The sequence below is a fragment of the Sceloporus undulatus genome, chromosome 4 (assembly GCF_019175285.1).
Source record: "Sceloporus undulatus isolate JIND9_A2432 ecotype Alabama chromosome 4, SceUnd_v1.1, whole genome shotgun sequence".
In the NCBI taxonomy this organism is placed as follows: domain Eukaryota; kingdom Metazoa; phylum Chordata; class Lepidosauria; order Squamata; family Phrynosomatidae; genus Sceloporus; species Sceloporus undulatus.
The window spans coordinates 9,168,731-9,182,891 of NC_056525.1; the positions used below are offsets into that span (position 1 = coordinate 9,168,731).

General features: G+C 42.5%; 1 protein-coding gene across 1 annotated transcript in view; it reads left to right on the forward strand.

Moving 5' to 3' along the window:
• MYT1 (myelin transcription factor 1) overlaps nt 1-14,161 on the forward strand; it is a 198,018-nt gene that overhangs the window by 139,928 nt on the left and 43,929 nt on the right. Inside the window, 4 exon segments of the mRNA XM_042464901.1 lie at nt 1,758-1,882; nt 2,803-3,072; nt 6,682-6,739; nt 6,742-6,835. Of these exon segments, the coding sequence (XP_042320835.1) occupies nt 1,758-1,882; nt 2,803-3,072; nt 6,682-6,739; nt 6,742-6,835 (547 nt within the window).

A 14,161-nucleotide genomic window follows, 5' to 3' on the forward strand; every position in this document is an offset into this window, starting at 1 on the left:
CACCTCCACATAGACCTGCCCATAAATCTTTTTCACTCTTCTGCCCCTTCCAGCAGTCCAGCTTCTTCTCCCATCTTTTTACATGAGCATTTCAGTGCGTGGCTGGAATAGCCCAGCAAGTCCATTTCAGCCAGCATGCTGTTTCTCACAGTAGCCAAACATATGTCTCTAGGGAACCTTACAAACATGACATAAAATCATAGCCAGGATGTCTTCCTTTTCCTGGACATGTCCTACATTTCAGTCTTCTGTCCAAGAGGAATTCCAAAATGTCCCCATTTTGAGCATGACTCAGAAGCATGGATTTATATTTATAGATGTACAGTATTTTGAGCTTTTATTTGGTCATGCCCTACATTTTTCTTGAATGCCCTCCATTTTTCAGTGCCTTATCCTCCTTTGTGGTTAGGACATCTGGTCAGCCCTCTTCCCAACAACTAATATGCAGTGACACAGAGTTTCATACAGCCATCATACGTATCTTCCATGAAGTATCCTACATGATGCAAAGGGATCTTGTAGCACCTTTGAAACTAACTGTGTGGAAGATGTCGCAGCATAAGCTTTCGTAGACTTGGGTCCAAAAGCCACTGCAGAAGTAATCCAGTTTGAGACCACTTTAACTGCCCTGGCTCAATGCAAGGGAATTCTGGAAACTGTAGTTTTGTGATGCATTTAGCCTTCTCTGTCAGAGAGCTCTGGTGCCACAATAAACTACAATTCCCAGGATTCCCTAGCAATGAGACAGGGCAGTTTAAGCAGTCTCAAACTGGATTATTTCTGCAGTGTGTTTTGGACCTTGGTCTCCTTCCTCAGATGCCGAGTCTACAAAAACTTACACTACAACTTCTTCCACACAGTCTACAAGATCCCTTTGCATATTGATATTCCGGACTAACGTGGCTATGTCTCTGTATCCCTCATGAATTTGACTGGTCTCTTTTTAAACTAAGCAGTTCCGGTGGATTTTATAGACATTCCCCTGAGCCCAAAATTTGGGCAGGGGGTTGGACTTCACTGTACTCCCCTACCACTGCCAATCTGGCTGGCAGAATTCAGGTTGATTCAGGTTGAGGTTCATGCTTTGCTTAGCCCAACAGAAGGGCAGAACCATGCATCTTTTCAAATGAATAAATGTGTCTGGGATTAGGGGTGGTGGTTTCTAGTCCAACTGAACGCTGGGAGATGGTGAGTGAGATTGCATGTGCTTGCTGAGAGCATGCCATCCAAGAGATGAGCCCTAGACACATGTGTGACATTGGAAAGGGCACAGAGAGTGCAGCTGCATGCAGACTTGGCAGTGAGCTTTGCAGAACAGCTGCAAAAGAACTGCTAGTCTGTGCCCAACAAAAGGAATTTCATCTCACCATTTTTTCAGCATTGTCATTGGTGCCCTAACAACCATCTCTTGTATCAGTGTTGACTGCTGCACATGTTGAGCACCAAGCTGTTTAAGACCAAGTAGCCATCCCTCCAAAATTTCAAATTCCCCACTGTATCAGCTTCAGGACTTCAGCCCAGTTCCCTCTGCCTTCCCACTTTTCCCACTCACACGGAACTGAAATCTGAAAAGAGGTTCCTGGCCTTGAAGCCAACTGTGCTGGATTGAGTTACTTGCAAATAGTCCTCTGGCAACCATCATACATCACCCGCCCTGTGTTACTCCCTTTTTACAGCCAAACCTTTTCCAAAGGCCTCTTCCCCTGGCCACAGTCCCTCCAGCAGTTACGTGAAGAGCACTTCGTCTTCATCCACAGGCTTCGACTACTCCCATGATGCTGAAGCGGCGCATATGGCAGCCACTGCCATTTTGAACCTCTCCACTCGCTGTTGGGAAATGCCTGAGAATCTCAGCACCAAGCAACAAGATCTCCCTAGCAAGGTAAGCATAGGAATTGCAGAATCATAAAGTTGCAATGTACCCCAAGGGCCATCTAATCCAATTCCCTGTCAGTGCTGGAATCTACATTTAAAGTGTCCCTGATAGGCCAACATCTAATTTCTCTTTAAATGCCTTCAGTGTCCACCACCTACCAAGGTAGTCTTTCTATTGTTGACTGTCTCTTACCATCAGGAAGGTCTTTATAGTATTAGACTTGCCTTTTTTTTTTAAATTAGCAGTTCCAGGTGTCCAATTTTGCATGGGATGTCTCATGCTTTTACTAGAAAATAAAATATGGCCTGGAATGGGCTTTATTCCAGTCTTCCTCTCCAAAGATATTCCTGTTGTGTGATTTTCCTCCCTTGGTCCCGATGTCTCAGGACTACAGGTTTACTTCACTTGCCTTGCAACTTCCTAGAAATGTTTACGTAGATACCAATAGCTTTTAGATGGATTAACATGGATGACATAGCACTACTGATTCAACTAACATCAACATGCAGGGCTTACATATTCAGCTGCTATGGTTTGTTTTCTCCAAATAGTGTTGTGCCTCCGAAAATCATGTAAGAGCCCCACATGGAAGCAGCAGTTCAACCAACTGCTGCTTCTCTTTAGAATTCATTGGCCAGGGTACCTGCTATCACCCATGATTATGCCAGCAAATAATCACATAAGGTCCAGTGAACATCTGTATCTGAACCAAAGGAAACCAAAAGTCCACATATAGCAGTCCCAACCTGCAAATCAGGACCAACAAGCATTCTACAGTGTGAAACAAGAGCACTGAGGGTGTATCCAGATGACATAATTAAAGCACTTTGAAACTGGATCCACACTGCAGAAATAATGCAGTTTAACAGCTTGGTTACAAATGTCAAAGTTGTTCTTTCCAATGTTTGTTGGGTTTTTTTTTTCAGTCAATGGACATTGAAGTGGATGAAAATGGGACTTTGGACTTAAGCATGAACAAACATCGGAAACGGGAGAGCGCCTTCCCCAGCAGCAGTAGCTGCAGCAGTAGCCCCAGCATCAAATCCCCAGATGTATCCCAACGCCAAAACAGCACCAGTGCCACAAGCAGCACCATGACCTCACCCCAGTCCAGCCACACGTCCCGCCAAGATGAATGGGATGGCCCCATTGACTACACCAAACCAAACCGGCAGCGGGAAGAAGAGCCAGAAGAGGTAAATAACAACAGGAGCAAGAATGCACAACTCCCATATTACTTAGATCAGGGAAATGTGTGGCCCTCTAGATGTGTTTGGACTGCAGTTCCCACCTTTCTACTCTCTACTCTCTATACCCAGTTTGTCAGGGACAGTCTTGATTAATCCACTGCTGTGCCATTTTTTCAGTTTGAAATGTCCCGGTTTCTCTCTCCTCCTCCCTTATCCTCAGCTTACTCCAATTGTTGCAAATTGAGTTCAGAGTTGCATTTCATTAACTCAGTGCGGGGAGAGAAGGAGAAGAGGGGCAAAATCTTGCCCTTCCAAGGCTACTCAGACGAAAACAAACTGCTGCAGTCTCTCCAAGTTCATGTCTTCATCCTCATTAACAACTTTTGCATCTGATCCATGTTACAGTATCACACAACCCCATATGTCCTGGTTTTCAGCTGTGAAATGTTGGAGGGCATGCTACCCAGTGGATATTCTGTCTTTGAGCAAGGAACTACATTACAAGGGAATCATCTGTTAATGTTCTTGCCTTGCTTCTTTACAGTCCCCTGTGCTTTCCTATCTCACAGCCAAAAGTGTGGGAGGAAGCATTAGAGACCTCAGAATCCAAATTCACAATGTTGTAATTGTCCCATTACTGCAAGTAAGAGAAGCTATATGTTGCATGGAACATGATGGCACCGGGGATAGCTTCTTTGACATTTCTATCATATCCTTTTGTGAAGTATATTTGCTGAGAAGTGGCCTGCCTCTTTGACATGTTGCAAGAAAAATGGTCTCTCTTCAGTATTTTCCTCTGTTTTAGTTTTGCTGGTCAGTCATTCATGCCAGGGAGGAATCATCAAGGGAGGTTGTTATATGAAGTAAAGAAGGAGACTGGAAGTTGGCTGAAGTCACTGTGGTACACAGATGGTTTCCTTGTGCATCACAGTTAACAGTAGCATGGAATTAATATTCCAGTTTAGAGGCAGGCAAGTGATGCTGCGTTGGCTCCTGTGACACCTTGAGGGCCACAGCTCATTGCATCCTCCACCAAAGGAAATCAATTTTTTGGCTGCATCTTCACTTCAGAATTAATGCAGTTTGACATCGCTTTAACTGCCATGGCTCAATGCTGTGGTATTCTGGGATTTGTAGTTTTGTGAGATATTTAGCTTTCCCTGTAAATGAAACCACAACAAACTACAAATCCCAGGATTCCGTAGGATGGAGCCATGACAGTTAAAGTGATGCCTCTACATGCCCTCTGGCAATGGCCCAGCATTTTTGCCATATTCCTTCCCCCATTAAGCCATTTTTAAGCTCTATAGAGTCCTTTTTTTTTACAACATAAAGTGACCCAGGAGCCATTTCCAGTTTGCTGCCTGTTTATAAAAATGTCCTTTCCTGGGCCTAAAATGATCCAGAAGTACAAATATGTTGTGTAATTGCACCCCTCAAAACCACTACAAGGCATCTGGGGACAAAAATGAACCTGGGGGAGATCTGGAGGTACAAAAATAACCCTCAGGATCCCATGAGACTGCAGCATGGCCACATCTGTTCTACATTCCCCCAACTTCTCAAAGCAGAATGGTTATCCAAGGCGGGATACAGACCGCCCCTTTGAAGCGGCCTGCACCCGCCCCTTTCCCCTCCAGATTGGGGCCTGGGCATCTGTAGCGGCAGCCGCAGAGGCCCCAATCTGCCACTTCTCCAGGCCTTGGGGAAGCGGCAAAACTCTGCTTCCCCACGGCCTGGAAAGGGGTGTCCTTGGGGCTTCATGCCCCAAGGACACCCCGACAGCTGCGGAAAAGGGGAGAAAGGGGCCACTCGGCGTCTTTCCCTTCCGCATCACTGGTGTGGCCGTGTAAAGGCTGCACCAGCAATGCGTGCGTCAAAAAAGGAGCTCCATTTTGGAGCTCCTTCCCGCGATGCTGAAAGGGCGCCCCAAGTGCCCTGCAGCGTTGCAGGGACATCATGCCAGCGCCGCACTGTTTGGCTGCGGATGGCCGTGACGTCATAATGGTGGCACCCATGTATACAGGGCCCCACCATTATCATGCCGCCGCAATGTGCTAGGGTTGTGGGGCGTGTGGTAGCGCCACCCCCGGGGAGCCCTAGCACATATCCAGGCTGGCACAAAGCACTGGTCTGGGAAGCCCCCAAGTCTCCTTGCTGGCGGCTGTCTCTATGGGGTTGCATCCACATTGCAGAAATAAAGTAGTTTGACACCACTTTAATTGCCTTGACTGTATCCTACACTATCCTGGGATTTGTAGTTGAGTGAGGCACCAGAGCTATCTGACAGACCAGGCTGAATACCTCACCAAGCTACAAATCCTAGGATTCCAAATGATGCAGCCATAACTGTTAAAGTGGTATCAAGCAGCATTATTTCTGCAGCATGGTGGGTCATGTAGTCCATCACCCATCTGTAATGTTGACTGGAGAAAGGAAGCAACACTTGTTGTTTTATTTATAATTGATTTATTTAAGGGATTTATAGCCTTCCTTTCTCCCAAAATGGGATTTGAGGTGGTTTACAATAATTTTAAAAAGTAGAACTGAAACATTGATTGTAAAAGTTTTAAAAAAATTAAATAATACTGATACAATCAGCCCTCCTTCTACATGGATTCTTTATTCACAGATTAAAGCTCCATGGCTTGAATATATATATATATATTTATATATATCGCGCGCATGCACACACACACACACACAAACACCACACCACAGCACCCTTCCCTTACGCAGGGGATCCGTTCCAGACCACCACCCCCGCGTAAGGGAAATTCTGTGATGCCTGAGTCCCATTGAAAATAATGGGGCTCGTGCATGTGGTTGCAACACGATTGCCTTTTATGGTGAGCAGCTTTCAGCATAAACTGAATAATAATAATATATAATAATAATAATAATAATATACTAATAATAAAATAAAATAAAAATAAAATATATATAATATTTTATTTATCCGCCTTTCCAATTGCATGATCAAGGCGGCTTACAAGACAAGAAACAATAAAATACAGGTAAAGCATCACATATAAAAAGTTTAAAAACATCATTACTAGGGGTAGGAACGGGAAACTATACAAATCACAATTCACTGGGCAAGAAAAAGACAATATATTGCACTAATCCGGGGTCGAAAAACAGAGAACAAGGAGCAGAGAAAAAACTTATTATGAAAGCCATGTATACACCACCCGCCATATGACACGGCCACACGTATATTCTAAAAGGTAAACCTTGATTTTCCATTTTGTATAGAGATAGCAATTTACTATCCGTTGTATTTAATAGGACTTGAGCATCTACTGATTTTGGTATCCAAAGGGGGTCCTGAAAACCAACCCAGCAGATACCAGGGTATTAAACATAATTAAAAAACATAGTTAAAACTAGTAAAAACCATTAAAACATCAAGAAGCCACCACAATACACAAATAAAATTCATTGACTCCCATTGCATCTGAGGTGGTCTCAAGGACCTCCTGGAGATGTAGGAGACACCACTTTCATGTTTTGAATCCTACACCATTTCCTTTAGCTACCTATCCAAATTGTTCTAGTTGTGTGTCAGCCATTCCCCCATGTCCTACACAAAATCTTTGCTGGTTTCTTCAGTCAGATCCCGCCATCCGTTCTTTCGCCTTCTGAAGCAGATGCCAGGAGGTCCCTGAAGAAGTTTTGAAGAAAGGAAGTATCCTGGAGAAATCACCTTAACCAACTTCAAGCTTAAATTCCTTTCCAAGGAGATCAAGAAAGAGCTGCTTCGTGAGTCTTGCCACTTGGGCTAAGAAGCCATGCAGTAACCATGGGAAGGAAAAAGCCAAGAGTGAATTGAGGCTCTTTTACACTACACTCATCCCTCCATATTTTTGGCTTTGATATTTGCGGATTTGGTTATTCACAGCTTTGATTAATATGTTTTTCTCTCTGGAATTCTAGGTCCTCCAGTGCACACTCTATGGTCAACTTTAACTAAAAGTTGCACTGAAGGACCTAGAGATTCCTAGAGAGAATACCCTACTTAGGCATTTATAGCTCCTCCAGCGCCGTTCTTGGTCATTGTCTGTTGGCGTTGACCACAGAGTTGCTCTGGAGACCTAGAGATTCCTAGAGAGGTGTCCTCTCAGGTAAAAACATGGTGTTTTTTGTTATTTGTGGTTTATCTATATTCACGGGGGCCTTGTGCCCCTAACCCTAGGTATGGAGGGACAGTTTACTGTTTCTGGCTATTTGATGACACTTTAACTGCCATGGCTGCAACCTGGGAAATCCTGGTATATATAGTTTGGCACAGATTTCCAAGTATCCCTGGCTAAACTACAAGTCCAAAGACTCCATAAACTGCAACCATATGATTTTAAATAGTACTAAGTACTCTTTGTGTTAGTGTGAAAGGCCTTTTGTTGGGTTTGGGGAGGAATTTTTTTTGTGTTTTCCCCCCTTTTCAAGTTCATTGATGTGTCATATTGCAAGGAGATTATTAAGCTAAACATTTCAAATAAAAATCATTAAAGGGAAACCCCATTCTCCAAATATTCCTGATTTTTCAGACAAAATGTTGCTTCATATAGTTCTTTTATGCCCTGATTAAATTCGTTGGGAGGAAGTGATGCTCCACTTAAGTGCCACAAATTTAGATTCATTAAACTGACTATAAATACAAAAATCATAACATTTCCCTGACATTTTCTATGCTCAGATAGCATTTCCAGTGAGGTGATGACAAAGATAATGTTCAGAATCTATTGGTTAATTCCAACCAGAGGAGACCTATTGAATCCATGGGTGAATGGTGAGTCAACACATAGGTAAATCCAGTTGACTCAATGGGTCTACTCTGCTTAGGACCATCCACAGTTCAGATAGCAGTGTTGCTTCCTCAAGTTTTCAAAGCACATGGTATTTCCCAGGGGCAGCCTTTCTAGGACATCCATCTTGTGCATCCTTTGCTGAGCAGTATCCCTGTAAGTAATTGTAGGCAACCAAGGCTGGCAAAGGGGCCACTCTAGCCCCCAGCAGTGCCCCTGCTCAGCCATGGAAACCCACTGGGTAACTTTGGGCAAATTCTCAGCCAAAGACAGACCCCTCTGAACAAATCTTTCCAGGAAAACCAAATACAGGTTCACCTTAGGGTCACCAAAGTCTGGAATGACTTGAAGGTACACAAACACAACAACTCCCTTCACCCCGATTTTGGGCATCAATCAGCCAGAAGAAGGCTTGCCAGAGTGTAAACTGGAGAGAGCCTCCATATAAGGTTGACAGTTCAGGATCATCCCTGAGTTTCTTAGCCAAAACTTACAACCTAGGAACAGTCCCTGGTAATGTCATAAATCATTACTTATTAAGTACCAGCCACGGCTGTTCACAGTTTGTCATTCAGAGATGGAGAGGAGGTGGGAGAGAACATATTTTCCCTGTTTGGAAATTAAGATGGAAAACTTGGCTAATGAGGCTGAGATCAAGGCGAAATGAGGGGATCATTTCTAAGGCCCGGTACATACCTTCTGTGTTGTCCAGGCTGGCGATGGTGTTTTTTCCTCCATAGGGTCCCTTAACCCTAGTATGACGCCATCACCGTGCATTAGCGCTGTCTGTACCGTGCCTAAGAAAACAGGATAAGGAAGCATTAATCTAGTCTATTTGCTTCTAGCAAATGAGTGCAGAGCAGAAGGTGAGCCCGGGCACCACACTGACTAAGAGGGAAGGAGAAAGCTACATAAATAAATACATAGGCCCACTTGGAGAGTCTGTATTGGTTACCATAAGAACTCAATTAAGCTTTGCAAAATAATAGGAAGCTGTTGCTCTACCAGATGAGCAGCAGATTTTCACAAAGCCCTTTCTTCTTAGATGGAGCTGAGCCCTCAAAACTCAAGAATTTATACCCTCATCTTCCTCATAGACATGAGCCTCAAAAATTGGGGACTCAGGGATAGGTCTTGAGATCTGGCAACTCTACTATTGTATAATGGTTGTATAGAAGCGGAAATTCCAGAAGGTGTTGCTTGTTACCTAGTTGCATAACAAGCAACACCTGCTGAAATTGCTTCTTCTACACAACAGTTGTAGATGTCAAACCCTTCCCATTTTTTCAGTCTGGCAGCCCTAACCAGAAGTCAGAACTGGAAATTACTTCATGTTGTGAACTGCATTTGTTGGCTGTGGAAGGTGTTTGTAACCATCCACCATTTCTAGAGACTCCCAGCAGCACCAGCTGAGCCAATGTTGCCATTTTCAAGTTTTTTCACCCTCAGAAAACAGGGTGAGAATAGACGTTGGGACGGTTGGTGGTGCTGAGAGAGACATAAAAACGGTCTTGGTTTGTGCATGTGTTTTAATGCAGGGATTTTAAATTGATTTTTAAAATGTTTGTAAACAATTTTAATTGTTCTGGAAGCCTCCTTGGGTCCCATCCTGGGAGAAAGGAGGCATATAAATAAAGTTAATAAATAAATAAAAATATGCAGTTGGTCCTGAACTTTCATGATGGTTGGGGCCACACTTTTCTGCAAAAGTGGAAAAACAGCTAATATAGCCCTGCTTCTGTATCTGTGAGAATACTTTTCTAGGCACTTTTAGGTCCTTCAGCTTGACTCTGTGCTCAACATTCACCAGAGGTTGACCTACAGATGCCTAGAGAATATATATATAAATGGTAAATAAAATAATCCGTGAACAATCAAATCCACGAATGCTTAACTCGTAAATGTAGAGGAACAATTGTAGTACACAGGCCATAATTTCCCTGCATCTGTTCTAAGAGTGCATCTACGCTGTAGAAATAACACCGTTTGACACCACTTTAATTCCCATGACTCCATCCCACAGAATCTTGGGATTTGTAGTTGTATGAGGAACCAACACACTTTGGCAGAGAGGGCTAAAGGCTTTGCAAAACTACAGATCCTAGGATTCCATAGGATGGAGCTACCGCACTTCAAGTGTTATCAAACTGTATTATTTCTGCAATGTGGATGCACTAAATGAAATGGGATTGATGGAGCAGATAAACAAGGAACAGATGTGACTTTTGCATGCTTGAATGATTCTGAGATTCATTAAATAGTTTAAATCTGGTACCAAGGTGGCGATCATTTCGGTGCCAAGTGAAAACATGGCTATTCCGTAAAGCCTTCACATCCTAATTGGTTTTACACAAACTCTCACATGTCGCTGGTTTTTATTGCTTTGAACTATTTTAACCACTTTTAATCTGTCTTTTTAACCTATTTTTTTAGCCTTTAAAAATCATTGTATTTTTATACTGTTTAAATTTAGTCAGGTTGGTTTTATCATACACTGCCCTGAGATAGTTAGAGGGTGTAATTTATTTATTTATTTGATTTATATCCTGATTTTCTTCCAATTGGGAGTCAAAGCAACTCCAATTAAATTTCACATTCAGTTTCTAAAATATGGGGGTTTTCAAAATGGAATTTGTCATCTAACAACAATCATACAGTACCCAAGCACTCCAGATCCCATCACCCTGAGCAATGGATATTCTTCTCCCAGTCCTGTTTCACAGTGCTATGTCTTAATTGTACCTCAACCTTTTGTTGTCTGAGAAACTCTTCAGAGAAACATTAGACCTGTTCATCATCACATCTCATGTTCATAGCTTTAGAAACTGGTCATAGATAGCATGTAAAGGGATCTTGTAATGTTGGCTTGGAGTAAGGTATTATCCCTACCATATCCTCGGGTAGGACATATAGCTGGATTGAACCCTGAATCCAGAACAGGGTTGGACTGCATGCCCTTGAGCTCTCTTCCAACTCTATGATTCTATTATTGAAGTCACAACTGTTCTATTTAGCAATTAGAACAGCTTTTTCAAATATGACAAGCTAAACACTAAGGAGGGTGACTAAAATGGTGAAGGGTCTGGAAACCATGCCTTATGAGGAGAGACCTATTGAGCTGGGTATGTTTAGTCTGGAGAAGAGAAGGTTGAGAAGTGATATGATAGCCCTACATATTTGAAGGTGTAGAACAAGCTTGTTTTCTGCTGTTCCAGAGAATAGGACCTGGAGCAATGGATTCAAACTACAGTACAGGAAAAGAAATTCCACTTCAACATTAGGAGATGATAGTAAAAGCTGTTTGACGGTGGAACACACTCCCTCGGAGAGTGGTGGAGTCTCCTTCTTTGGAGCTATTTAAACAAAGGGTGGACAGCCATCAGTCAGGGATGCTTTAATTGGGAGTTCCTGCATGGCAGAATGGGGTTGGCTGGATGGCCCTTATGGTCTCTTCCAACTCTGTGATTCTATGATTCTGGCACATAGGTCAACACACATTATAAAACACATAATTTATAATATCCATTTTAACTAATATTAAGTTGGACAGAATGATTAAATAAAATTATTATGCAGTGAGATTTTTCTACCTAACAGTAGTACAGTGTGCCCGTGCCATGCGCTGATGCACAATACATGGCTTCCTGCTTATGCGGAAGCCGAGCAACAATGTAAACAATGGTGCGTGTGCCTGTGGCGCGAGCACTGCCATGTGCACGCACCCCATTGTTTCTTATGGGACATGAGCATACGTGGATTTTCCCATATGCGGGGGGGGGGTACCTTTGAAACTAACTGTACCTTTGAAACTAACTGAGCAAAAGAAGTTGTAGCATAAACTTTTTGAGATTTGGAGCCCAATAAGATGGGCAGGATACCACAGGTCAGGTCCATGCTATCCTGCCCCTGACCAAGGTCAGTCCTTGGGACCAGAATAGCAACAAGCAAGTGTTTACACACCCACCTGTCACTGCAACATGGAGCCATGCTACCCTGCACGCTTTACCTGCTTGTTCTTTAAAGAGCCTCATCACAATTCATAAGGGAGAAACAGGGCACCTGGCTACACCCACATGGCCATCCAGTGTGACAGGCCATGATGGGGGCCTTCAGAGAAGATGCAGCAGTGGTGGCAGATAAGGGGCATGCAGGGCCGAATGGTATTACAGTTGTCACCACAAAGTTTTCAAAGAAACTCCATGGCAAACAGATGGTTGTTTGCTCCGTACTAAGGTCCCTTTGGGCCAGGATCAGTTCTTGGCTGCCAAATCAGCATCAAGAGTGTCCAACCACAGCCTGGGGCGATGGGCTTGCATTGTCCATAAAGGACAAGGTGAGGCCAGGGGAACACAGGCCATTTGGCCTGCGCATACAGGCCCTCCCATCTATTTCTTCAGTTGGGTTGTAGACCAAATCTACAAAAGCTTAGGCTACAACATCTCTCACTCAGTTCGTCTCAAAGGTTGTACAAGATCCCTTTACATACTTATATTCCAGACTCACAAAGCTATGTCTCTGGTTATAAACAATTCAGTTTAATGTAGCATGCCATAGGCACAAATTAGTTTGCTTCCAAAGACTATACCTAGCTGTTTTTTTTTAAACCAGGTGGAAACTAAGAGAAACAATCAAATACAGCAGATATTGCTGTTTCCAAAGACATGACTCACCAAGCTTTTGCCCTAAAATATCTGTGTAATAAAAGGAAAATGAAAAATCCTATGAACTGCAAAAAATTTAAAGGTCTTATGTACCAGAACTGATACAAAGAGCCACTTGTACTTCAGTGGATTTTTAAAGATGATACAGCGTTTATAGGCTCTGCTTTTAGCTTTGTGTTGTATTATTTTTGTGTTGTAATCCATTTAATGTTTGTAAGCCATTTAAATGAACCCTTTTGCTGGGATACAAATATTCTAATAAATAATTTTCTTAAAGTATAACTGGGGCATAATGACGGTACTGTTGATTTTCTGTTTTTCCTTCTTAAGTTGTAATTTTTCGGGGAGGGGATCATATAGGATTCATTAGCTTTTCTGGAATAAAAAAAAAAAAAAAAAAAGCTGGAGGGAGGGGAAGAAAAGCAAACTTTTGATAGATGCCAAAACTGCCAGCAGAAGGAATTTTTTTTTTAAATGATTGGATAGCTGAAACATACATAGGTTAAGCCTCCTTTATCCAAAATGCTTGGGACCAGATGTGTTTTGGATTTTGGATTTTTAAATTTTTTTGGATTTTGGAATTTTCATATAGGTACATATCTCAAAGATGGGACCCAAGTTTAAACACAAAATTCATTATGTTTCATATATACCTGAAGTCTGAAGGTAATTTTATACGTTTTTATAATTTTGTGCACGAAACACAGTTTGTGTACACTGAATGGTCAGAAAGCAAAGGTGTCACTATCTCAGCCACCTATGAAAAAAGGCTTGGTTTCTTGAATATTTTGGATTTCAGAATTCTGGATAAGGGAGACTCAGTCTGTATCATTGTATCAAGGTAGCCCATTCACATCAGTTGACTTTAATTGATATATAACTAAGTTGGCTTTAACATTTGATATATAACGAAGACTGTGGTCCATGATTTCATACCACTCCTGTATGAGCAGGGATTTGGTCTTTTTAAAGAAGCATGCTTTTAGTCCTTATGGTTGCAGACATCACCCACAACTTTACAGGGAGCCATAATGCAATATAGAAGTGCCAGCTCCCAGTGGCATCTAAGAAGAAATTGTGTGTGTGTGTGTGTGTGTGTGTGTGTGTGTGTGTGTGTGTGTGTATATATATATATATATATGCCACCATCAAGAGGGACCTGTGAGGAGGTAGAATCTGGATTATATAAGTGCAGTTGCATCTCTTGAACAAAAGCCAGGTTTGCTCATACATCTAGATTCCCTCAAGCCTCACCACTCCTATCAAGCTACCCCTGCCACACTTTCCCTCAGCTCAACCCAAATCTCTCCTACCTGCTATGTTCCAATCCCCTCCTGTCAGCCATGTGAGCTAAAGAGAACTTCCATGTCCAAAGGCAGAAGGTACAGAGGCAAAAAATAGGAGGATGCTGTCAGATCCTTGGAAATTACTTTTTTGGACTACATTTCCCCAGAATCACCAAGCCAGCATGCTTGACTATGCTAGCCATGCGTTTCTGATCCTGGCAGTCCAAAAGGTTAACATTTTCAAGCTTTGAGGATGGTTTTGTTCTCTGCATAAGGATATGGCTCACTAGTGACATAAGAAGGATAATGATGCAGATGGAAACAAAATTCCATTCTCTCA